Source organism: Argiope bruennichi, chromosome 5, assembly GCF_947563725.1.
Source record: "Argiope bruennichi chromosome 5, qqArgBrue1.1, whole genome shotgun sequence".
NCBI classification, from domain to species: Eukaryota; Metazoa; Arthropoda; class Arachnida; order Araneae; family Araneidae; genus Argiope; species Argiope bruennichi.
The window spans coordinates 23,910,211-23,937,392 of NC_079155.1; the positions used below are offsets into that span (position 1 = coordinate 23,910,211).

Sequence of the window (27,182 nt, forward strand, 5' to 3'; positions counted from 1 at the left end):
ATACGGTCTTAATTGAATGATAGATTTTATTAAATAAAACCATTAAAAAAGGAAAACTTGTATTTTAAAACTTGTCAATTCGAACTCGTTTATAACTGATTCTTTTTCTTTTGTTTTTGAAATACAATTTAACATTATTATATTATTTAATTTTATCCATGTTACAAATTTATTTTGGTTAACTAAACCAGTATAAAAATAGTTTTATTATTGAATTGTTTTCCCTATTTAAATACTCTGTACTCTCTATCCTCAACAATTGTAAGTGTATGCTATAGAATCAAGGCTAACTGCAAATATTAAGTTTATAATTGTTCAGCTGTTTATTTAGCTATCGAAAATCTATAAGATGAAGATGGAAAGCGAATACACCTATTACTAAGTAATCCCATTACCATGCCTATTCATTTGTTATGTCAGAGGTTAAGAACCTTGAGTTCAAGAACTCCGTGACACTCCCCTCAAATCGGCAAATCGAATACAGCCAACTCATCAGCTTTCCGATTAAACAATCAAAAGAGAAACTACCTACTGCATTTTTATAAGAATATCGGATAGTTATCCTGCAAGGGTTTAAAGAAACAAGGTTTTCTACAGGAGTAAGTACACAGGGCCACCGCGTGGTTATTAGGCGCCCTTGTTCAAATGGAAATTGGGCGCCCCTTTATGAGGTTCTGTTGCACTGCTGCAAATTATATGTGCTGCATCATATGATTTTCTCTCAATATACTATTTGAAAGTCGAAAGCCCATTTATGTCCTTTGCTACTAAATAAAGATTCTGATAATAAAACTAATTTAACTAAAAAATTTTAAAACATTTTTTTTTTTTTTTTTTTTTTTTTTTTTTTTTTTTTTTGCGGAAAATTTATTTCTGAGAATTTAATGTGAAATTTTTTCTTCTTTCTGCTAATTCAAAATATTTAAGTAAATTAAACCAATATTAATACAAATTACTGAAAAGCATTTGTTATAAGCAATTGAAATATTGAAAACATCTCAGGTACATTATAAACTTTTAATGAAAAAAAAGCGATAATTATTAGTAATTTTTTTTTTCGATTATTTGGAAATTGTAATTGTATATCAGAAATAGATAAATCAAATTCTGCCCACTTAAGGGTAAGATTTATCTGGGTTTTATAGAGATAAATAAAAAGTTGCTTTTTGAATTAATTTGTTAATTTCAAAGATAAAAGTTTTTCTTAATGAATTGTTACTTTTTATGAATTTTTACTGCTATGAAAATAATACTAATAATATATTTAGATTGTTCATTTACCTCTAAATAATAATCCTATTTTTTGGAACAATTATAAACAAAAAACGATTTGAAAACAATTAATAACAGTACTTTGCATCCGAAGCAATTCACAGAATGTACGCACTTTATGAGCAACGACTACGCATATGATTAAAAATAAAGGTATTCGCTGTTAATTCAAGAGCACACAACGCACGGTGGCGCCGCCACCATCATTAAAAAAAAAAAAGCAAACTAAACAACGACGTTGAGCCGCAACAACTTCACAGCACGTAAAGAATAAATATATGCCGATACAAAATATTCCCAATTCCTGTTGTTACATGTTACAAATTCTTTGATTTTTAACACGTCCCGTGTGGTAGCGCGAACTCCACACGGAACGTGTTTTTATTGTTCGTATCGGCAATCAAATTTTGTTTTACACAAAAGAAAACAGCCCTCAGAAAGGAAAACAAAAGTAAAATAATATTAAAATATAAAATAAAATCTCATTTTATTGCTTAGAAAATATAAAACATGCAAAATTGCAAGCGCATAATTAACAACTTTATTTTAAGTAACATTAAATTAAAAAACTATAAGTACTATAAATTTTGGCACCCCCCTGACCCAGGTGCCCTTGTGCGGTGAACAATTTTGCCACCCCCACGCGGCGGCCCCGTAGGTACACATCCAACTAAAAGTCAACTTCCATGGCTCATCAGGAATCAGAGGACCCGGAAGGAGTTCTGAAACAGATAGGTGATTCTATTTGCCAAACATTATGTTTATGAAAATATTTTGCATATTTTTAAGAGTTATTAAAAATTGGATTTTATTAATTATAAACAGATTTCTAATAGCTATGTAATTTCAATCAATTTAATAGGTCTTTGCTAAGAATTTTGAATTCAATAATTCACTTATCTAAATATTTATAATCATATATTTGAAGGATATTAAATATTCATTTTATAATAAAAAACGTATCTGCTTTCACTTACTTTTAGTATAACTAAAATAACTATTAAATAACTTATTTTCTATTTGAAACATTTTATAAATCAAAAAGATCAGACTGGGATTCATTTTATTGTTGAAGATTAAAATATTCTGAGTATGAAATATAAATAAAACGAGTATTGTTTATTACTGAATATAATCTATAATTTCTTTTGTTTATAAATTTGTTCATTTTTCTCTTGAAGAGTCACTGTTCATTATACATTTTTTTTTCAATCTTTTATTATTTAAAATTTTTAAGGAATGTTAATTTAAGTAAGAAAGACAAAATTGGGTATCCATTCCACAAAGTACTTTCACTTGAGCAGTGATATCAAATGTGAAATTAATTCATTCGATTAAATTCGATTCTTTGAACTTAGTTAATTCGAAATTGACGTAATCGCAATGCAAAGCCATTTTATTTAAAGCAAGGATTCCCAAATTTTTAAACTGCGATCCACTTTTTAAAAACTGAATCTATAACGATCCACTAAATCTTCGACGCATTAAATTTTTCCAGACAGGAACAGCACATGTTCTTTCCAAAAGAGGGTTGTTTCATGGGGGAAAAAATGCAATGTAAAAAAAAATGTAATAATAACTGTGCAAAAAGATAATTTTAATAAGATAATTATTTTAAAGATGATTATTTTTTTGAACTTTCAATGCTATTCAACATCATGTATGTTCATTCAAAATTCAATGTTCTGATCTTTCTTGCCATCATAAATGCATTCCATTTTCAGAATAAATAATGGCGAATTATAATTTACAATAATAAGATTGTATTTTTTTTAATTTGCTGTAAATATTAGCGCTTTGATACTTAATATCGTTGTAATTCATCCTGTGATCATAATCAAATTTTGAATAATATTTTTCGTACTAATCATATACCTATACATGTCATAAACCTATCAATTTCAATAAATAACAATGGATTTGAAAAGAAGAAAATACAAACCGTAAATTTAAAAAATAACTATTATATAACTTTTATAAAACAAATTTAAAAAAATTATTTTCAGAGGAAATTGTAAAAATTTACGGAGATACATTGAAATGCTGCTTCTGAAATATTCTACTTGTATTCTTATTTTAAAAGGGAAAAGAAAAGAAAACTAAAGGAATTTTATTTTTCAAACTGAGGTAGCGATAAGTGGCCTTCAGAACGCGGTGTCTTCGTGCGTTCATAATTTTAGCAACAATTTCTACCTTCTCTCCCTAGGAGTGTTTATAACGCCTCTCTTTTTCTGTTTGCAAATATTCGAGTTTCCATATATCGAAAATCTTTGTATTGAGAAGTTTTTCTAAAATCTTGGATTTTTACCAGAAAAACAATTTCTGTATCTTAACATAAATAAAACTCATCATGGCTTTGTATGCATGTATGTTCTATATCTTTTTCTAAGTGATTCTTCGAATTCAACTAAATTTTCCTAATTTAACATTAAAGATGTCGAAGATTTATTAAAATTTTAAAGAATGCTGTCAGTTCAAAAAAATTAAAGATGCAAAAGTTCAAAATTAATTAAAGATTCAATTGATTAGAAATCAATTAGAATTTCACATTTTTTCCAGAGTAACTTTAGAGAAAATTCTTATTAAAAAAAAATATTTTAATCTCTTAATGTTAAATGATTTTTTTTTCACTCACTGATATCAATTTCTTTCCATGCAGTTTTTCTCTCAGTGGTGATTACTTAAAAAAATTAAATGCATTAAAATTAATTTTAAAATTAAACTATACTAATTCGTATAGTTATAGTTTAATTTTAAATGTAAACTATACTAATTTTTAAATTAATTATACTAATTAAACTATATTAATTTCGGTTTTTATTTAAATACCTATTTATTTACCAGAGTTTCATCTGTTTCAAAATAATGATTTTGCAATATTTGAAAGCAGGCGTAAATCAGTCACTCAAACAGAGACAAGAAAAAAAAATGAAATCATATTTACGAGCAAATGAAATAGATGTTAAACGATAGCAATGGCTTCATAATATGAGAAAATTTGGCCTTTTAAATTTTCCTTTTTTTTTTTTTTTTTATACAAGTCGGAGAAAAATTATTCCAAAACGATATACACCGTTTTAAAATAAAAAAAATTTAACTTTTCGATGATACCAATTTCAACTTTTTTTTTTGTAAATAATAATATTATTAATTCTTTTGAAAATTTAACGGAGATGATTTGGCAATAAGTACATTTATAAGTACTACCTTGCAACGTTAAGATTTTGAAGTACTCAACTACTGTTTTCTTTGTTTAAATTTCCTTTTTATTTCTTGAAGAGGGATTCTTATGTTATAATATTTTATGCAAAAGTAGTTTTTACATTAAAAATATTATACATGAAAGGATTTGAATCTGAACAATTTAAGATATATCAACTAATATCAATTAAATTGAAATAAAATATATGGTATCAAACAAAAATGAACAAAATAAATGATAATAAATTATGGTATTCTGCAATTTTTTCACATGGACGAAAATATAAATAGTGGCTGATTATTCCAAGCTTTAAGGCAAATTGGATAACTTTTTTACGAAGATGAACCTAAAAGAGATGACAACAACGATGAATAATTGAAAAATTATCTAGAAAATAAATACCTGAAACATTCGAAATCACCCGATATGACGTCAGAATTTTTTCTATCATTCTAAAGAAAAAAAATTACTTCTCTGAAGGAAAATTAACATTTTTTTAATTCGATGTGAAAACCGAATACCAAATTTCATCCATCTAGCTAAAAGAGTTTTTGAATTATTTTTGCTATAGACAAACTGATATTTTCCAAAATGCATTTTTCGAACTCGGAGGTTTAAAACATAGAGATTCGTTCAAACCTCGATTTCGAATTTTTTGACATTACAGTACTTTCTCTATACTTTGTATACAAGAAAGTAAAAAAAGCGAAACTTGTAAAGCCATTATAAAATCTACGTAGCTTTAAGGCATCATCAATATTGTGATTGATTTTCCAAATAATAAATTCAATATCCATCGCTAAAATTTAAAAAAAAAAAAATGCTTTTTTTTAAAAAATTCAAACAGCTCTTGTTAACAAATTCGTCAAAATTTCGAGTTCGACTTTTTTGGCGATTTCTCTATACTATACAGTATATTTCTATATATTGTATATGAGAAAGTGAAAATAAATAACAAAATAAAATTGCTTTTTTGAATTCAAGAATTAAGATTTCATTATTTGGTGAAACGGCCAAAGGCATATTCCTTCTCAGCACCAATTCAATTATGCTAGACCTGCAAAAAAAAAAGGGGGGGGGAGGGTTTCTCAAGATTTTATAGTCGCGAAATCCAATTCAGAGTCAATAAAAGAAATACCAATCCTTCTATTGGCATGTGATATAGGATAAAGGAATGGAAAGTATGAGAGTTCCGGTGATTCGATGAGAACTTGGCATCGTCACATCAGAATTAGGTCGAATTTAATAAAATTTTAATTTTTACAAGATAATAAGAAAACATTTCCTTGTAAATCAGCGGGTTTGTTTGTTTGTGGTTTAATGGCTCAAGAACCATATTTGGTTATACTGCGACCAACAAACGGAAAAATCAGAGCAGATTATAAAATATAAAATCTATGATATCAACATAAAACTGGTTAAAATGCAGTACTGTAAAAATTAAATTTTTGATAGTATAATATGAACATGGGTGTTAACATATGATAATGAAAACTTAATAAGAAGCAATGAGACCATACAAAACACAAACAAACGGTAAAAAGTGCTAATGCAAGTATAAAAACAAATGTTTCATAAAAAGTTAACAATGTTTGAGTGGAATTTTTCTCCCACCAAGTCTTCTAAAGTTGTTGAAAAATGGTAAACACGGTCAGGGTTAAAAATAGGGCATTCAATTAAAATATGTTTGATACTAAAATCAACATGGCATGCAGGACACATGTAAATCAGTGGGAGGGATCACCCAAAAATTTTTCTTGCATATTCTCTAATACAAGTGTTATACCCTCCCCCCTCTTCAAATTATAAACCTTAGATAAGGGCGCAAAAGTTTAGAATGGCACTGACGTTGAATAGCTACAAAATATTGATATTTGGTGAGAATTAGCATTTTTACTCATCTATCGTGTGATCCTTGGCGATGTTTTTGACGATTAACCGTGGCAAACGGTTAATAGCACTCGAAAATTCAATTTGTGTTTTAGACGCGTTTTTCACAACCACTGAAATCAAAATTTAACACAGAACTACAATGGCAATCAAACAATTACTTACCAAATTTGACATATTTAAGTCATTCCGTTTTTGTGATGTCGAATTTAAATGCATGTGAAAACGCAAACCAGCAACAACCCCTTGACGAATTTCGTTTTAAATTTGATAGGTATTTATTTATATACTAGATAATAAATCTGTGTACCAAATTTTGTCCAATTAATTTCATTTGTTTTATAGTATATAGGAACAAAACCGTAATAACTTATATTCGGTCATACATCCTCTAAGCGGATTTTCAAAATTTGATGTAAAGATCATATACCAAATCTCAGCAGTTTAACTCAAAAAACGATTTTGAATTACCTTTATTACAGATTAGCCGCCTTTGGCAACCAGCTGGTTCGCCAATCTTAATGTTCGTTTAAATTTTAATAATTAAATATTTTACGCAATTCCTACTTTAATAGATTCTTCATCAAAATATTTTAAAACTTCAAATTTTGATAGTCATATAATTCACTCATAATATTATAAAGGCCTTCAGTCATAACGTAATATGTATCTCTAAGTTTCTGTTAGCTCCCTTAGAATTTATGCTTTAAATTAAAGTGGAAAGAATGAATCTGCAATTAATATAATAATATTTTTTTACTGAAACAAAGCATTTTTTTATAATATAATTACTGAACAGAGTCACTGAGCGTTTAAACTTTATGGGCACTAAAGAATACATATCTTATTTATCTGAATCTTAATATCTGAAGAATTTGTTAGCTCCCGTAGTTTTCCATTACAGCTATCATTTTTTTATTGATTTAATTTATCAAAATAAAATTAACTTCTCAATAAAATTTTATTGAATTCTGATGATAATTTCGAGAGTTATAGGATTTTAAAAAATGGTGCATCCAATATTAAATGAATCTTATGAGCTTTCGGCGATATCTCGGAAACTATTATAAATTTCTTTCAAATTTATTCACTCATTTAAAATAAATTATCATATTTCATAAAATCATGAAACGAATGCATAAATAACATAAATTTAATAAAAATTATTAAAAATTTTCAGGAATTTTTAAAGATGAATGTGAGAAAAAAGTGAATCGTAACATGGCAAAATTTTTACATGGGAGCAAAGCCGATATGCTAATATGATAGATGAATCCAAAAAATTGTTCACATCCTTCAAACAATTTTCGGAACATTTACAAAAATTGAAAAATTCTCAAAGTCCATTTGCAACGCCCACTTTTTGAGGGATCGTTTATTAAATTTATTTGTATTTATGGATCTAATTTTTACGAAGCACGAGCTTTAACGGCCATTATAATATCGCAATTAGTTAAATATTAAATTTATTTTCAGATCAGATATTTTAATTTAACATAAATTCTGCTTTCTTTAAAAAAATAATAAATGTCTTTTTCCCTCATTCAGACTATATAAAAGTAGATTGAAGGTCAGATTGATTATTGCCATGTTTCATTAATTTTTTGTTCTTAGCCAGCAGCTATTATTTGCAAGTAAATGAAATTGAGAATTAAAGAAATACATACCATTTCTGATCATTCAGTGAATTAATTACAACTAAGATAAGGACATTAATTGCACCTATTATTTATATACGAGGGGTGATCCAAAGAAAGGTTACAAGGCAAAGGAAAAATGCTTTATGAATAATAGTCACGGGATACAAATGGTAATGAAGAGACATATGTGGTGGTCACTTCTCTACATAATCACCAAACTTGTTGAGACATTTATCACACCGCTGACCAATTTGTTTAACCCGTCTTGGAAATAATCAGGTCCTTGGTTATTGAGCCAGTGCTCGGCACCTTTTTGAACATGACCGTCTGATATGAACCTTGTTTCGGATAAGTGTTTCAATGCCGGGAAAAGAAAATAGTCACTGGTTGCCAAATCGGGGTTGTATGTGGGTTGGCTCCAGACCTCCCACCTAAAAGTTTCCAGAAATATCTCTGTCCTCTTCAAAAGAATGACACCATTTCGCCACCAGTTGTCTACTCATTGCTTCGGCCCCGTACACTTCAGCGATTTGTTTGTGAATGTCCGATGGGGGCACATTCTTTGCCCATAGAAATATCACGGCTCGTACCTCTGTGCGAGACCACTTCTCTAGATGTCTTGCCATTACTGTCGCTGTACTAACACTATCTACTATAACGACCGATCTAAGACAACTAGCACCATCTGCGCTCTGGGTAACAATATTCTCATCCACAATTTCTACTTTCCAAATGCTGCTGCTTGTAAACTTTTTCTTTGGATCACCCCTCGTACTTATTGGCTTAATGTTGAACTCTCATTCATAAATTTCTTTAATTAGGTATGGAATATTTCAAAAATATCCTTAAAATGATTCCCACAGAGTTATAAAATAATCTCTTCTTTGCAATTGTGTTTATGAAAAAATATTGTTTTCGGAACCCTAGTTCAAGATATTGTAGCATGTATTGTGCTTGGCTCAATTTGTTTGTATTTATTTATCTTGATTACATCCGCCGTTGCATAACAAAAAGAATGTCCATTCTTACAGTAGTAAACTTAATAAATCTTCTACCCGAATAACAATTGTTTCTGCCTGAAAATAAAAGTCCATCCTTTTAATAAACAACGGCAATTTCATTGGTTTAAAACTTTATGGTACTCGCATTTCCCCAATTAGAGTTTTTTTTAAGGTGGGGGGAATGATTAAACAACGTATTTCATATGTCATAAAAATTAAAATATTAATTTCTTAGCCCGGGATCAATTAAAAAAAGACTAAATGATGAATTAATTTTTTTGAAAGCAATGGAAATTCGTTAACATTTAAATAATAATAAAAAAAATTCATATTAAGGATAAATCTGAGTCGGGTTGTTTGTTACTCCGAAATTACTGGAATAGAAACGCGAAAAAAGCCTAATTTTTCTATTAACAAGCTGAGACTTAATATGCGGTCTCCAGTGGGTTGGCTCTTTTTTGGGCGAAGTTTTCAACAAACAAAATTCAGTCTATCTTGAGAACTACTTCGAATTTCAGGATGAAATATGATGCACTGACATAAATAGATCTGCCGAATCGAGTTATTAAAAAATCTCGATTTACTTAATGGAAATATTTTAAAATAGTTAATTAACTATGTTAATTAATTCTGTCAATCAGTTTGGCAACCTCAACAAACCTGTCACTTTAATCCATTTCCATCGACACCAATTTCATGAAGATGAGATAATAAATAACAAAGTTACAAAGATATTCCTTTTTTGTTATTGTTGACGACTATATATGTATTTATTTAAGCAGCGTTTCCACACAAATCTGAAAAAAAAAAAAAAAAAATAATAATAATCCATTCTTTTTTTTATCTATATATATGCAATATTAGAGAAAACATGCGAAAAGCATTCATGTGCTAGTTATAATGGAATAATAATACTCCCATAAATTTAATGAACGGATAAAAACAAAGTTCTTCAATAAATGTGGACTTAAACAAGATATAGCTTTTAAAACATTAAATTTTTGAGCATGCGTTCATAAATTTTTTATGGTTATCATAAATATGGAACATTCTGCTATAAAGCCTCTTATTTTGGGTTTCAGTACCCCCACTAGTAGTCAAATAGTTTTCAATATTCCAATATAGATATTTTTCTTAACTGACTGAAACTAAAATTTGACACAAAACTATATTTGTAGACACAAAATCCTACACTGAATTTTATATATTCAAGTCATTACGCTTTTGAGTTATCGCATATGCATACTTCTGAAAGTACACACCGACAGACAGTTAATCGGTTGTTGGATTTGGTTCAAAATTTGACAGACATCTACTCTATAAATGTTAAATCTGTGTTCCGAATTTTATTTATCTGTCTCTCTTCCTTTTGTACTGTCTGTCCACGACAAGAATACTGCTAGACATTCGTCTATGTTTACGGCGGGCGCTATAGAAACAGGTTGCGGTAGGGATGATCTATTTTCAATGGGTGGAATCGGAAAGAAGTCTGGGGGGGGGTATTCTTTTTCTTGGCGTCAATGTGAAGCGATAACAGAAAATCTATTGCTCATTCGTCTTCTCGCTTTAATCGCAGTTGCACGTATCTTTATATTCGCTTAACTTATTTCTTTTATATTTTATTAATCTTTTCTTTGGTTATATTAACTGCATTTTATTATTTAATTTTTTTTTTTGTCTCGTAAATTTTGACATCCTTTAAAATGCCTTTTCGATCTAAGAAAGGAGAGACTTTAAAATCACAAGCACGTAAAATTGTGCATAATGTTGCAGAGTTCTGCTCCGAAGAAGCTGCAGCAAAATCTTTGAAGGTTCCTCTTCCACAAGCCATGAAAAGAGCTGCTCAGGCGACTGGAGTGTCGGAAGGCACTATTAGGAAAATTAAAAATAAAGTTTCGACACTGGACAAAACGGAAGTTTTGAGTACTCCTGGAAAGCACCGTAAAAGGCCTATTGACCGAAATTGTGAAATTGACGACTTCGACAAATGTATTCGTCAAACAGTTCAAGATTTTTACGTCCAGCAAAAGAAAGTGCCTTCTTTAAGAAAATTACTTCCCGTATTGAGAGAGAAGTTGAATTTTCATTGGAATAAGGAATCATTGAGGAAAGTTTTGCATTCAATGAATTTTCGCTGAAAGAAATGCGCGAATAAAAGAAAATTTCTCATCGAAAGACCTGATACTGTGTTTTGGAGAAACAACTACTTGCGAAAAATGAGGCAGTACAGAAAAAGTAAATGCCAGATAGTTTTCATTGATGAAACGTGGGTCGACAGTAATCTAACATTTAGAAAATGCTGGCAAAGTGATACAATTTCAGGAGCCGAAATAAATGTAAATTCCAAAAATCGATTGATCATTGTGCATGCTGGCTCGTCCACGGGATTTATTCCTGGCGCTCAATTAATTTACAAAGCGTCAACTAAAACTGGTGATTATCATGGCCAAATGAATTATGAAAATTTTGAGAAATGGGTGTTGGAAAAACTCATTCCAAATTTGCGCCCAAAAAGTGTCGTGTGCATGGACAATGCTCCATATCACACAAAAGTTGCAAATCCGACACCTACCAAATACAGTACGAAGAAAGAAATGACCGATTGGCTGATTAATAACGGAATAGAATGCGATATGAAAATGAGGAAAGCGGAACTGTATTCGCTAATTGATAGGAATCGCCCTAAAGAAATCATATATAAAATTGACAGCCTAATAAAAGAAAATGGGCATTATGTCTTGCGACTTCCCCCCTACCATTGCGATTTAAATGCGATTGAATACGTTTGGTCTTCAGTCAAAAGACTCATCAAAGAGAGAAATATAACAGGAGACTTAAGTTTAGAAAACTTACAGAATCTGTTGTGCGATGCTTTGGGCGGAGTGTCTTCCAAGGAATGGGAGGCTCATTGCCGTCATGTGGAAAAACTTGAAAATTCTTATTGGGAAAAAGATGGAATTTTAGAGGAAGTAGTAGACGAACTGGTAGTTCAAATTGGAAGTACTGAATCGGATTCCGATTCAGAAGAAACGGAATCATGTGACAGTGATTCAGAATTTTTTTAAGAAACTACACAACTGTCACTCGATCTCTGCTAGTTTTGTCATTTTAAAATAATATAGTTTTGCATTCTTTTAATCATAATTAATATATTTTATAAATAAAAAGTGAGTTTTAAAATTGCTTTTTTATTTCTTTTCGATTATTCAATTATAGATTATACCAGAATGGAATTGTATTTAGTCTAATACATTTTGTTTCTGATACATTGTTATTATTTTCTATTTTTTTCATTAATGTGTTCTTGATTTCTACCATTCATGTTTGTGTTAATAATCAAAAGTTTCAGTTTAACATAGTTTTGATTGTCCTTATTTTTTAAGGTCTGTTTTATTTATTTATTTTGCAGATTTTACTAAATTTAAAGCATGAAATTTAGTTAGTTAATTGCTGATTAATTAATTTTTATAATTGTTATGATAATACTTTAAATTGTAGAAAGTGAAACGAAGAAAGAAACAATAGATTCTAATATTTATCAGGAAATAATAGAATATTTTAGCATGAAGTTACTATGGGCTAAATTAAGATAAAACCTTGGAAATTAATTAAATTGAAATTAGAGTTTAAAATATCATTATATATATACTTTTATAGCTTTTTCTGGATCAAAAACTTTTATTTAATGTTATAAACTGAAATTTAATAAAATAATTATCGTAAATTAGAATTTAACTTTTTAGCATAAATAAGACCGCCTTTTGAATTGATCGATATATGGAACTGGAAAATATAGAAATCCATTTCAGATTATATTTATAAAAAAAATGCACAGTTCAAACTTTTAAAGCAAATTATACTCAGCTGTTTGTATAAGTAAAATTAATTGATCATTCATTTTGAATTTTTTATTTGAAAAGTGTATTGAAAATTTATTAAAAAAAAGTTCTTGCAGGGAACTTTGAATTCCATTATTTTTTAAACAAGTATATTTCACAATTCAGTATTTTATTTTCATCGAAATTATTGAGTAATTTCCTTAAATCTACAGGTATAATTAATTTAGTTATCTACTATCACAATCATTGTCAAGATAAAAAAAAAATGAGGAGGGAAAAAAACCCCGTTGTTTTAACCTTTTGCTCTTAGTGTTAAATAATAATTATGAGAAATTGTATTTATAGTTTAAAAAAAAAAAGAATTACTTTGAAATTCAAAATAGTGATTCTATTATGCTATATGAAAATATTTAGAGATTAAAACGATTTAATTTCTTTTCTGGAATTGAATGAGTATATGCAATTATTAAGAAGTAATTCTATTAAATTTTTATCGCTAAATATTATTCAACTATATAATGGTATGAAAAAATATTATATTATAGGTAGCGCATTACTTTTTTTTCAATAAAATAAAGAAAAATAGTCATTTATTGAGACTTGTTGTCTCGCCTCTCTGTAGTTTCAATAGCTTTCCTTCTTAACTAGGATTCCAAGCATCTAAAAATTGTATGCACGTTTATGTGAGTTAGAAGGATTAAAGTATTTAACGAGATTCCTTTCTACTCAAGTGCACTGATTGTGATAGTAAAACGGTAGCAGATATGTATTCTCAAACGGTATTGATAGGCTTTGAATAGAAATGTGAAGAACATTAGGAGTGAAGAATTTTCAACCCCGAAATGATAAAATGCATGCAGGAATTTGGATCCTTTATTGCTTCGAGGATACATTGAAAGGAAAAGCTCATTTATCACTCTTATTTGAATTGACAGCTCGTGAGAAAATTTTTTCTTTGAAATAATTGTATTTCTTTTTCAAGCCGGGGGAAATGAATAAATGGTAATCTGGAATACAAAAACAAACTTTTACCGCGTTTTTCGTAGAATAATGTAAAGCGATATTGGGCTTATTTAGTTGGGTTCCTTTAAATCTGGGACATCTGGCACGTGCATGAATGAACACTTGAATTATCTTCAAATTCAGAATACTTTTACATATAAACTTTGCGAAATTAATTATGCTGTAAAAAGCTTGTGCATATTGAAAATAAGTTACAAATCACAGTTTGATTTTTAAAAATCTGAAAATTGATAGTGTGGTAATCGTTAATTTTGTGTTTCGGGAAATAGTATATACATCAGAAAAATAAATATAAATTTGGAAAGGTTTCAAACCTATTTAACAATGAGCATTTTACTTTAAAACAAAATAAAAGCACTTTTATAAAATTTATGAAATAAGTACGATTAATTATGTTAAATTACGATTAATTATGTTAAATTAGATTACCTCGCGTTTGCTGCGGAGAATTTGATATTAATAACTTATATAAATTTAGAGCAAATGAAATGAAGACGATTAATGTTTTGTCATGCATGATTTTACTTCTTAATTTTTTCTTTCTTCTTGTGTAGTCGTTAGACATACAAATATTTATTCAGTTTTTCTATTTGATTTGTTTTGTTCTTTGTATACATATGACAGGAATGCCGGATATTTTCAATATTCCGAGTATGCAAAGGATTTTCAGCTGAGTGAATTATTTTTTTAAATTTGTTTTCAAGAATTAAATGCAATAATACCAAATATCGCCACTTTGGCGCTAAACGTGCCAATGTAAGAAACTTGAATGAATTTCTACCTCTGCGAAATGAACTCTTCCTACAGTAACCTGTTTCTATAACGCCCGCCGTAAACATAGACGAATGTCTAGCAGTATTCTTGTCGTGGACAGACAGTAGTTACTGTGTTAACTGATTTCAAATAGTCGGATAGGCAGACTTTCTCTGAGTGAATTTTGTACAAAATTTGATGGAAATCTATAAATTAGACATAAAGACCGTTTGCTAAATTTCATCCGTCTAGCTTAAAACTTTTTTGAGTTATCTTTGTCATTGACGGACAGGCACATATTTTTTTTTAAATGTTTCATTCGGCTCAGGGAGACTAAAACATGGAGATTCATCACAATCTCGAGTTGGAATTTTTTGACGATTTTAATACTTTCTCTATACTTTGCATACGAGAAATTAAAAATGGAAGAAATTAAGATAATTATTAATTTATTTTATATGAAATATTACTATACTCTTGTATAAGATTTTAATAAAAAGAGCTTTAATAAAAGAGCACAAGAGAGAAGGAAAAGAGCAACTTGCACAATTTTTAAATAAAACCATTGATTAAATTATCCTTAAAACTCAAGCATATTTTAATTCATTATTTTTTTTTCAATTCACAGTAGAGAAAAATGCACTTCAACTCTCAAGACATATTCACCTACTCAACATTATAATGGATTTTCAGACTGGAGTTGAAATCCCTTGCAATAGACTATACAATCATAGATCAAATAGCGATGGTACACATATATTATCGAGTATTATATAGTTTAGAAAATCCTTAAGTCATTCAATATCTCTTGTTTTGTATAATATACTAGTATCCCAAGTCAAAATAACACCATGGTACAGTTTCACATTCACACTTCAATACTGTTTGTCCATGACGAGAACACTTCCAGACAACCGTCTATGTTTACGGTGGGCATTATAGAAACAGGTTCCAGTAGGGAAGATCCATTTTGAATGAGTGGAATCAGACAGAAGTCTGGGGGTTTTTTCTTGGCATCAATTTGAAGCAAAAAAAAAAAAAAAAAAAAACCCTGTTGCTCATTTGTCTACTAGCTTTAGCCGCAGTTGCACATGTCTTTATATACGCTTAGCTTAGTTCTTTTATATTTTATTAATCTTTACTTTGGTTAATATTAACTGCATATCATTATTTAATATATATTTTTTTTGCCTCTTAAATTTTAACATCCTTTAAAATGCTTTTTCAATTTAAGAAAGGAGAAACTTTAAAATCGCAGTTAAAATTTAAAAACATTGGGAGTGAAGAATTTTCAACCCCGAAATGATAAAATAATGCAGGAATTTATGGATCATTTATTTCTATGCTGTTTATGACTGCTGATATACATTGAAAGGAAAAGCTTCTTTATCATAATATTATTTGAATTGATAGTTCATGAGAAAAAGTTTTCTTTGAAATAATTAGATTTCTTTTTTAAGCAGGGGAAAATGAATAAATGGTCATCTGTAATACTACCTTAAAACATGGGACATCTGCCTGAATGAACACTTGAATTATTTTCAAATTTAGAATACTTTTACATATAAACTTTGCATAATTAATATGTTGTAGAAAGCTTGTGCATATTGAAAATAAGTTATCAATCGTAGTTAGATTTTTAAAAACCTAAAAATTGATAGTTCTTTAATTGTTAATTTTATGTTTTGGGAAATAGCATATACATCAGAAAAATAAATAAATATAAATTTTGAAAGGTTTCAAGCATATTTAACAATGAATATTTTACTTTATAACAGCATAAAAACAACCTGTTATAAAAATAATTTTGATTGATTATGCTATTGCTTTTATGTTAAGTTAGAGAGATTATCTCGCATTCACTCTGGAGAATTTGATATTAATTATTTACATAAATTTAAAACAAATGAAATGAAGATGATTAATTTTTTGTCATACATGATTCTACTTCCTAATTATTTTTTTTCTTCTTGTGCAATCATTAGACATACAAATGATTATTCAATTTTTCTAATTGATTTGCATTGTTCTTTGTATACATATGATAGGAATATCAGATATTTTCAATATTCCAAGTACATATATGATTTTCAGCTTAGTGAATTATTTTTTGAATTTGTTTTCAAAAGTTAAATGCAATAATACTAAATATTGCCAATTTGGCGCTCAACGTGCCAACATAAGAAAGTTGAATGAATTTTAACCTCTTCGTAATGAACTATTTCTATAGCAACCTGTTTCTATAACGCCTGCCTTAAACATAGACGGTTGTCTGGAAGTGTTCTCGTAGTGGATACACAGAAACTCATTTTTGATTTAGACTAAAAAAAAAAAAAAAATGCTCAGGTTTTTACAAAATAAGACTATTTGTCTGATGTAGTATGTAAACACTAATTTCATTTTATTTTTGCCATATTTGCTTTAAAGAAATCATATAATTAATTTTATTCAAGAGAGTGAGCATTTCTTTTAAACAAAATGCTAAACTAAGAATTGGTAGATGTACTAAACACGCAAACTTCCAAATATTGTCATTAGTTATCAACACAGAATGAAATGATCAAAGGAACAACACTATTCCTTACTTAAATTTAATGCATGCAATTCACCAGAATTAGTAGTAAACAGATGGAATGTTACATTAATCAATGTTTTGAAGTTTTATTGATAGTTGCTTTAGGACAAAAAATAATTACTCTCTAAATTTCTCCATGTTAATTTAAATTAAGACTAGAGAAGATTAATTATGTTTATTTATTTAAACAGCTCTCAAAATTGTACCAAGGGAAACTTAGCAAAGGAATATTTGGAAAAAGGATAATCAGTTATTTACAATAAATGAATATCTTATTAAACATAACAGATGTTTAAGCTACACAATAAAATATAACTGAGAAATAAAATGTGAAAACATTATGCAGATTTATACATAATATAAAATATTTTGTTTATTTTGAGTTCAACCTTATGAAATACTGTACATATTAAATGATCAAACAATATTTTGAATAAAGAAAAGTAATTGATAACATGTATATTTAATTAATCCTTTCACCAAATTTACTGCTAGCAAGAATACAGGAACTTCACATTCAATTAACTTACAACAAATACACATTTTTGTTTTGATCTATAAAAAGTGTTAGATTTATGTGCAATAGAGTAAAAAATAGCTTGTTTACTTTGAATTCATTCTTATGAAATAGTAAAAAATATTAAATATACATTGGTATTTTGAATAATAAATATATTTAAGTAATCTTTTCAATCGACTTAATAGATGACCGCTGTAGGAATTTCACACACAATTAACTTGCAGCAAATACATATTATTACTGTTATTAAATTCTATCTTTATACAAACACATTATGAATTGATCAATTCAAAAACTATTGACAAAGCAAATGCTGAATACGATTTAGAGTACATTCAAAATTTACAGTGCTTTCATAGTTGAAAATAATAATTTTATTCAATCTTCTAACTAGTCACAACTGCTAGAAAGCTGTATATTTTTTCTGTCTCTTCCTCTACGATACGAATCGAAAGCAAATCTACGGCATTTTTACAGAAAAAGATGTTCCACAGGAACATTTACTGTCTGCTTGAGGATTATCAGCTATTCTAAATGCTGATCTAATAAGTTCCTCTTTATACTCTACTGTGGACCCTTTGAGAAAGTCTAAAGATATCTTGTCCACAACAACCTTTGCCCCATCTCGTTCGAAACATACATCGTCGTCTTTCATTTCTGAATCAAGATCGAATTTATATTGGAAACCAGAACACCCTCCACCATCTATTGTAATGCGTAAAAAAATCCCTTCACTTGCTATTTGTTTCAGTCTGCTTGCACAAGATTCAGATATTAAAAGTGAATTACTTTCAGAAATATTTTTATCAGAAGAAAAATGTTTGCGAGAGATCTCGGAAACAACAGGTTTAAATCGAGAAATAGATAAATATTTGTTTGAAGTATTAAAGTAAATGTTTTTGAAAAGGGTAATAAACATAATAACTTAAATCACTAATATTCAAATTCAGCACTTCAGAATTTTATTTACAATGCTGGCCTCAGAATAGCTAAATAGTAAACATGGAGTTGAGCAATTTTCTCTCTGACAAACATATGAAACTCCTAAGGCTTTCTTTTTTTCAATTGCTCAAATTATATACGTTAAATATTATTTAAATTTCTCAAATTTGGAAAAAATGTTTTTAAATAAAAATAATAGGAATTGCTCATAAAATCTCTGAATTTCAAAAAAAGAATTTTCTTGTATATTAATTCAATATTTATTCCAGACAGGAAAGAAGAAAGAAATCCTAACAGTAAATCATTTTTATTTTCTCATCTTAGTATTTATATTTCATGTGTAACTTGCATAAACAACAGTTCTTGGTTTTGTTTACAATATATTTAGAACTAGCAGCTGTTGCTTTTTGTACTTAAATTACGTCATCATTGATATTACAACGAGGCATCATGGCGGAAGAGAAACCTTGCAAGAATGATATTGCTGCAGTTTTCAAGCGCTTAAGAAGTATTACATCAAATAAGGTACTGTAAGAATTAATTATTAAAATTATGGGGAAGTTAAAATTGATAATATTATTTATTTCCTTCAAAAATTTAGTTCTGAGGTCTTTAAAACTTGTATGTCGCATAAGAGGTTGCTGTGTGAAATATGTTTTGTTTATATATCATACATGTGTATAGTTACCCAGCTATCACTTGCAGTAAATGTTGAAAAGAATGTAAAATTACATAAAACTTCTTTAATTCATCTTTAAAAACAATTTCTAAGTAAATTATATTGTTTCTTGTCTTATTCTTGAGCTATTTATGACCTGTCAAATATGTTTTCATAAATACCATTTCACGTTTAGTTTCTTTTTCAAGCCTTTATGATTATAGGCTTTCATTTTTCAGTAGTTGTTTATTTAATTTTTTTTGTTTTTATATCTTAATTGTTTTAAAATTACAGGTATGCTTCGATTGTGGTGCTAAAAATCCAACATGGGCAAGTGTAACTTATGGAGTATTCATTTGCATGGATTGTTCTGCAGTCCATCGTTCTCTAGGCGTTCATTTATCGTTCGTGCGATCTACCCAACTTGATACAAATTGGACATGGTTGCAATTGCGGGCTATGCAAGTTGGCGGAAATAGCAATGCAGTAAGCTCAAAATTGTGTTTTCCTCTTGGTTTCTATTTATTGAGGATGCAGTATTAAAACTGTAATTTCTTCCTGTCTAAATGTATAAATAAAATTAACTGAAATATTTCTTAACATTTTGAAGGAAACTACTTGAGATTAATTCATCCATCATATATGCTTATTCCTGTATGACAAATTATATATCAGCATGAAGCTTTTGAAATCCCAGCACTATATTAATTGCCAATATCTATTTAAAGTTTTGTTTCTTTGCATAGGAAATATGTAATCAGTGTATTAACTTTTTCTAAATCAACCAGTTTTTTTCCTGCTATTTAAATTTTTCACTTTCCTTTACAAGTATTTTGAAATTTTCATTCTATCAGTGCACTTTATAACCATTATTAACTAAGACAAATTCTAAGAGAAAAATATACGTAGTAAATAATTGCTGGTTCAAATTGTCCTGAATATAATCTCAATGTATTTAGATATAATTGAAAAGAATTTAATTTTAAACTCTAATTATTTACATTCTATGTACTTAAACTCTTGATTTTAAAAAGTGACAATTGAAATGGTAAATTTCATGGAGATCTTATGGATTCTTTATATGTAACAATTATGTCACATTCATTGTTACCATTGTTTGTAACTTTTTAACTAGTATAAACTTGACATTTTATCTATTTGCATTAAATATAATGCCTATAAGTGTTCCTTATTCACATTGGCAGTGTTTATGTGGTATGAATGATGAAATATGGCAGCATATTTCAAAATGAGGAAAAATATGATAGATTTTGCACAATGATTTTGTTAGTTTTTGAAAGAATAAATTTCATATCATCTTAAAATTTTTCGTTTGTTGTTTTCTTCTATTCAAAAATTTTCTTTATATTATTTTAAGTTCTATGGAATATTTAGTCAAGTTTACTAAATTTTCCGCAAAATCTTACCAGCATCATATGCTAGTCGAAACAATATAAAGATAAATGGAATACTCCTGTGTCTGAATTGAAACAGCATTCCATTTTTACAGTTGTCTGGATTATTAGGAATGTTGTAAGGGATGACGAAAGGATAAACATTAATAAAGAGAAGTCTGAATATAAAAATCAACTGATTAAGCAAGATAAAAAAAATCCAAATATCTTTTGGAGGAGTTATTAACATAATCTAGGTTTCAAATTTTTATAGATTTATATATTTAAAATGAGAAATTTTCATCTTTTTATTGATTTTGGTTATATATGAATTTCAGAGTTGATTATGTTTGCTTTTGTCTCTTGAAATGTGTTAGTGCATTCAAAACCATCTGCAATTTTGTTTGTTTTCCTTTCTTTAGCATTTTATTTGCTTGCCGAATTTATTTTTAATAATCTTAAGTTTATTCTTCATCTTCAAAAATAATGAATTATTTAGAATAGTAAATTTAATTTGGAAAAACTAATAAAAAAATGATATTCAAAATGACTGATGTCTACTATAATCTTAATAATTTTAAACACTGTCTGAAGTTTTTATTTCATCAAACTTAACTGAATTATTATTCCATTTTAGAAATAAATGTGCTGGTTAGAAAAAATGATAAAATGATGATAAAAAAAAGTCAAAATAAACGAAGGAATTATGATGTTTAGTTTCTGTGTACTAATTTGTTATGCTATGTATGTTAATCTAAGTTTGTAACTTATTTGTATTTTCTATAATTTTTTTTGTTGGAAATATTTATCATTGTGAAGTTTATCAGTAAGTGGTTTATAAGGTTAGAATGCCTTATAAAAGACAGTATTTTATAAGTTTCCTTATTACAGACAGTATATCTAAAATTATTTTAAATTCAAAAGAGAGAAAAAAAAAAAAAAAAAAAAAAAAAGAAATGAAAATGAATTTTGAAAGTGGTGAATTAAACTTATTTGTAGATTGTTAGCATAATCTTAAGTATATATTGTAATAAATATAATTGACACGGTCTTGATTAATGCTAATTTGGGAAATGTATGTTTTTCATTAGAAAATTCCAATTTGATAATCTTAAAATAATGTTGCTGCTTATCATTTTTAGTAAGTTTTATTGAGCTTTATGGTTGCCAATAGACACTAAATAAAGAACTGTCCAATTTATTTAGTTAATGTTCTTTTAGATGAACTTCTTTCAACAACATGGATGTGGTTCCAAAGACGCCCAACAGAAATACAACAGTAGAGCTGCTCAATTGTATCGAGAAAAACTACATTCTCAAGCTGTATCTGCTATGAGGATTCATGGCACTAAGGTATTGTCATTCTTTAGAAGAATATATCTAAAACTTCAGATAAAATATTCTAATGACAAATATTTTTCACATAATATTATTTATTTTTGAGTAATTCAAAAATTATTGTTGAAATACTGTTTAACTTCCCTTAAAAATGGAAATTATAAAAAGAGCTTTCATTTAGACTTATTATACAAAAAAATTACAAATTTTTTTTTTCTTTTTAGTTTTTAATAAAACATATTCTTATTCATCTTGTTAAAAAATTACCAGTTTACTAACCAGCTTTATTTTTGATTATTTTTATTTCTTTTTTGAAGTTTTGTTTTCAATGTTGTTATACTTATGTGCATACATTTTGCATTATATTTGGCAAAAACATGAAGCAATCTCCATTTTATTTATGATATAAATAACCTCCAAATTGTAAAATATATTAAGAATTTAATTCATAGAATCATATAAAGTATTTGTCAAAGGTTTAAAAATGAGAACAACAACAAAAATAGAGGGGTGCATGAATTATAAACATAGGTCTGATAAATGTGTTAAATTTTAGTGTTTAACCCATGACTAAGTTTAATGTTCTAGCATACAAAATGGTGCATCCTATTTATAACAGCCTTCATGATTTCACCAATCAACAAAGATGAATCAAGATGGTGGTGAAATCTCCACTGAACTATCTAGCATAATCATAGCTTCACAAGTTTAGTGAAATCATAGTTGTGATTTTGCCATAATTCTAAGATTGCCAATGAAACTAGGGGCTGCTATAGTAAAGAAGTGCCTTAAATATTTCTGCTGATCCTTTATCAAATGCATTATGCTAAAAAAAGAATTTAAAAAAATTCCTGTAATGTAGCAAAAAAAAAAAAAAAAAATGCAGTTAGATGTTATATGGCATACACTGTTTAAATATTGTGGGATCTACTGATACTGTTCATTTATTATTCATGATGAGTTTAAAGAAATGGTTCATTTTTGGTTATTTACAAAAATTTACTATATTTGTTTAAATAAATATTTTTTTGTTTGTGTTTTAAATATATTACTCAGTAGAGCATTTCAAATTATTTCATGGTAGTATGTTCTTAAACTGAGCAGTTAATTCTTAGATATGCTCTATTTACTGGGAAATTTACTTAATTCAGCAATGTTAATTACTTTAATTATTGAAGTGTCAAATCTAGAAAATTGTTTCATACTTTCTTTTAACTTCTTGTCATAGGATATTAAAATTTTTAAAATGTTAAAAAAAAATGATAGCCTAAAATAAATTTTCTGTAAAAAAAATTTGTAATTTCCTTCCTTTTTTGGGGATACTGCCTGTCTAGAGCAATTGATTAATCAGAAAATCTCCTAGAATGTGTCTATAAATTTTTTCTGATAGTAATGATAGTTATCTTATGTACACAAACAAAATTTACATTCTTAGGATTTTAAAATATTAAAGATACACTATTTTAAAGTAATTTTTGCGGAAAATATATAAACTGAGCATAATATATATAAAAATCTAATATAATTCTTAAAAAAATATTTAATACAGATTCAGAACTTAACCAAAAATTAAAATTAACAAAATAATATGTAGAAAATAAATATTTATTATATTTTAATACATAAAATGTAAAATATTTTTAAAAATATAAAGAATACAAATATCATATTGTAAATGAAATTGTTCAAAAGAGTATTAAAGTACAAAATTGTGGGAAGAGTATTTGTTTTGTTCATAAAAGAATATTGTATGTTTTACATATTGAGCATGTTTTCTGCTCTTTCACTTATAATACACAGAATATGGAGACGTTACGCTTGTTGGAATACCTTTGAAAAAATGTTGTTGAAATGGTTAGAAATTTGAATTTTGCACAAAATGATGAATTCTCAAGGATAATGGACGAATATGATCAGAATTTTCATTTTGTTGGAATTTTAATCTTTAAGAATAAAAATTCCATGTAAAATCAGAAAGAATTAGGACATTTTAATTATGAAATTAATTCCATAAAGAAAACTGTATTCTATCATATTGCCATCTATGGTTCTAAGTGGAAACAAAATGTTTTTTTTTCTAATAATTTTTTTTAGGTTTTGAAGTGGACTTTTTTCTTTTGAATTTTAAAATTGGTGCCCTTTGTAGTGAACATTGTGTTGGAAAGATTAAGGGGAATTTGCATCTAGGAAATCTTTTGTTAAAAGAAAAATAATTTTTTACAGCTACATATTGACATTCCCCATGCTGAAATTCCTGCTTCGCCAGATAAAAAAGAAACTGATTTCTTTGAAGATCTTGATAATGCACAAATTTTCCATAAAGATACTGACAGCTCGGCAAGACAAGAATTAAGAAATGGATCATGCCTGAAAAGCTCTGATAATAATTCTAATACTCAGAATTCTGGTAAGTTTTTAACATTTTATTATGTTTTAGTAATATATTTTTTAAAAAGTTATTGTGGTTGAAATTTGAGATTTCCAAAATAAAAATCTCTATTTTGATTATCATTTTATGTATACACCCGTTATGTTTTTTTTACTTTAAGTGAAAAAATTGGAAAGTATTAAAAAAGGAAAACAGAATATTTTATAGAATATATGTACTGCAAATTTTCTGTTGGTAATAGCAAAATATTGTAGCTGGTGAATTTATGCATAATTTTTTTAAATTATAATTTTTAATAATCCTGTAAGAGTAAATACGAAAGTAGTGAAAGTCCTAATTCTAGTTCTTCCCTTATAGTATTAGCAATAGTAGAATTTGTTAAATTTAGATGAGCGTACAGAGTAAGTTTTCCTGTAGGTAAAAGTATTAGTTTTTGCAGACTATCTGCATAGTACATTACATATTAACATTTTTTTAAATGCAAATGATAGGAATTTAATGCATTATGCTATGAACATTCTGATTAAAAAAGTTTTGAACTGTGGTAACCTTTCTAATATCTTCTCTGTTGAAGTATAACTTCTCAGCATTGCAATTAATTTTTTTGGTGTATTAGCACTTTTTTAATATGAAAATATTTTTTTTTCATTAGATTGTAATAAAATTTTTAAAGGACTGAACAAGACTACTGATATTATCATTGTTGTAATTTAATATACAAATAAAAAAAATGTATTCTATACATTTTCAAAGTTATTGTTATTTTCAATGTTATTTTCAAAGTAGAACTAAATTTGAATGTAAACTTAAAAATAAATTTAAATTATAGGGGAATACATATATGTATATATATATATATATATATATATATGTATATATATATATATATATATATATATGTATATATATATATATATATATATATATATATATATATATATAGATATATATATATATATAGATATGATATTTTAATTCTAATTTCAATTTAATTAATTTTCATGATTTTATCTTAATTTAGTCCATAGTAACTTCATTCTAAAATATTCTCTTATTTCGTGATCCAATTCCACTGTCACTACTTAATTAATTCAAGAGAAGCTTTGTTAAATTATTGAATCAGCTAAAATCTAACTTTCCCACATTGTGCGTGAAGAGGCAAATTCTTTTTTAAAATCTCCCTGTGCTTCCCCTGCCTTCTCCGCCCGTGTAATGAAAATCCCTATCGAAATCTCGTAATATATTAGTACTATGAAGAAATATTTTCGCTATCAAAATCATAGGTTATATAAGACCAGGGATAAAACGTCCAAGAGCTTTTCCCTCATACCTTTCTGTGTCGTTCTGTGTGCTCATCGCTTGTGCAAATGCCTGCTTCTTCAAAATGAAATAAAACGACATCACAAAATTAAAAGTATCTTCACTGTCTTCAAACTGCATTCTGCTTCACATAAAATAATGCTTACATATATATATATTGATACTTGCAAATAAAATACAAAATAATTGTTTTTTTAACTAAAAATTAATGCCTCATTGTATTGCCAGCCTATCAAATCTGAAATTTTTTGCTGATTTACTGTCAACATATATGTAATTTCTATAGTATTTTTAGTAGTAGTTTTTGTATAATTACACAAAATTTTTTCAAAGTCTTAATTCTATTCATCATCATTTTAAGGTACATGTTTTTTGTATTTTGTTGTATTAATTAATTACATAAGTTATACTTTTTTTAGTGCATATGTTAGAAAAATTAGAAGGAATTGATTGAGTAAGAAATGCTAATTGTGCTTCCACTTTAAAGAATTAAAAAAATCGTTTACAGATTAAAAATATTTTTTTATATTTTTATTCAGTGTAATTTGAAAATTTTGAAAGAAAAGCACAAAGTACGATTTCAAAAGTTGATATTATATACTTTTAAATTTATAATATAATATAATTGATTATATCTCGTAAATGATCAAAGCATAGTTCAGCTTTAAGAAAATGAAATTTTAGTGTTGAGAAAGAAGGTTAACTTATTTACAAAGCTATATTTCAGTAAAAGATATAGAAACAAATCATTATTGCTCCCACTGCAGTGATTGCTGCCAAGTACAAAATATTACTAAAAGTAAATTTCAGGAATCATGTCATCTATGATATTATTGTGAAAAATCTGTTAAAGTGCAAACTAGATAGTTACAACATTATTTGTTGATATGTTCCCAATCTCCTTAATCCTTAGGGCTTAGTTCAGCTTGGCTAAATCATTAATATGCTATTACTATCCTGCTTGTATCATTAAGACTTAATATTCATAGAATGTTATTTTCATTTACCTAATCTCCTGAACTTATCTGAATGTTTTACTTTCTGTAATAAAGTTCTGAAAGGTAAAAAAAAAAAAAAAAAAAAAAAAAAAAATAATTTGCTAATTTTAACCTATATTTTATCATATTGTAAAAATATTAGATTATTTTTTTACTATATAATGAGTCAACAAATAAAGTTTAAAAATATATTGATTTTCTTTTTATTGGCTAGCTTATATATCAAAATGAAGGTATAATTCATTACAACATACTTTGCATTTGAACTTCTTGGTTTACATAAAATGACAGGAAGCATATGCTGGAATTACTAAATTACATTTTTGGCATATAATTATGAGGTTTTATAGAGTTTTAAATTTGATTTCAGCAATGTTATTGGGATTTTGTACTTAAAAGTAATTCATTTTGCAATTTCATATAGGTGT

General features: G+C 27.5%; 2 protein-coding genes across 3 annotated transcripts in view; both read left to right on the forward strand.

The window, feature by feature from the left end:
* Nucleotides 1-11,221: 11,221 nt before the first annotated feature.
* On the forward strand, nt 11,222-12,070 carry LOC129968212 (uncharacterized). The gene has a single exon (XM_056082065.1). It carries the CDS (start codon nt 11,222-11,224, stop codon nt 12,068-12,070), a length of 849 nt encoding a protein of 282 aa, XP_055938040.1.
* A 6,959-nt stretch (nt 12,071-19,029) lies between these two features.
* Nucleotides 19,030-27,182, forward strand: part of LOC129968659 (ADP-ribosylation factor GTPase-activating protein 2-like) — a 28,108-nt gene continuing 19,955 nt past the window's right edge. For both annotated transcript variants that reach the window (XM_056082774.1, XM_056082773.1), the window contains exons 1-4: nt 19,030-19,182; nt 19,610-19,801; nt 21,931-22,062; nt 24,271-24,454. In XM_056082774.1, coding sequence (XP_055938749.1) covers nt 19,108-19,182; nt 19,610-19,801; nt 21,931-22,062; nt 24,271-24,454 — 583 coding nt within the window. In that variant the 5' untranslated portion in view covers nt 19,030-19,107. The remainder of the gene's footprint in view (nt 19,183-19,609; nt 19,802-21,930; nt 22,063-24,270; nt 24,455-27,182) is intronic.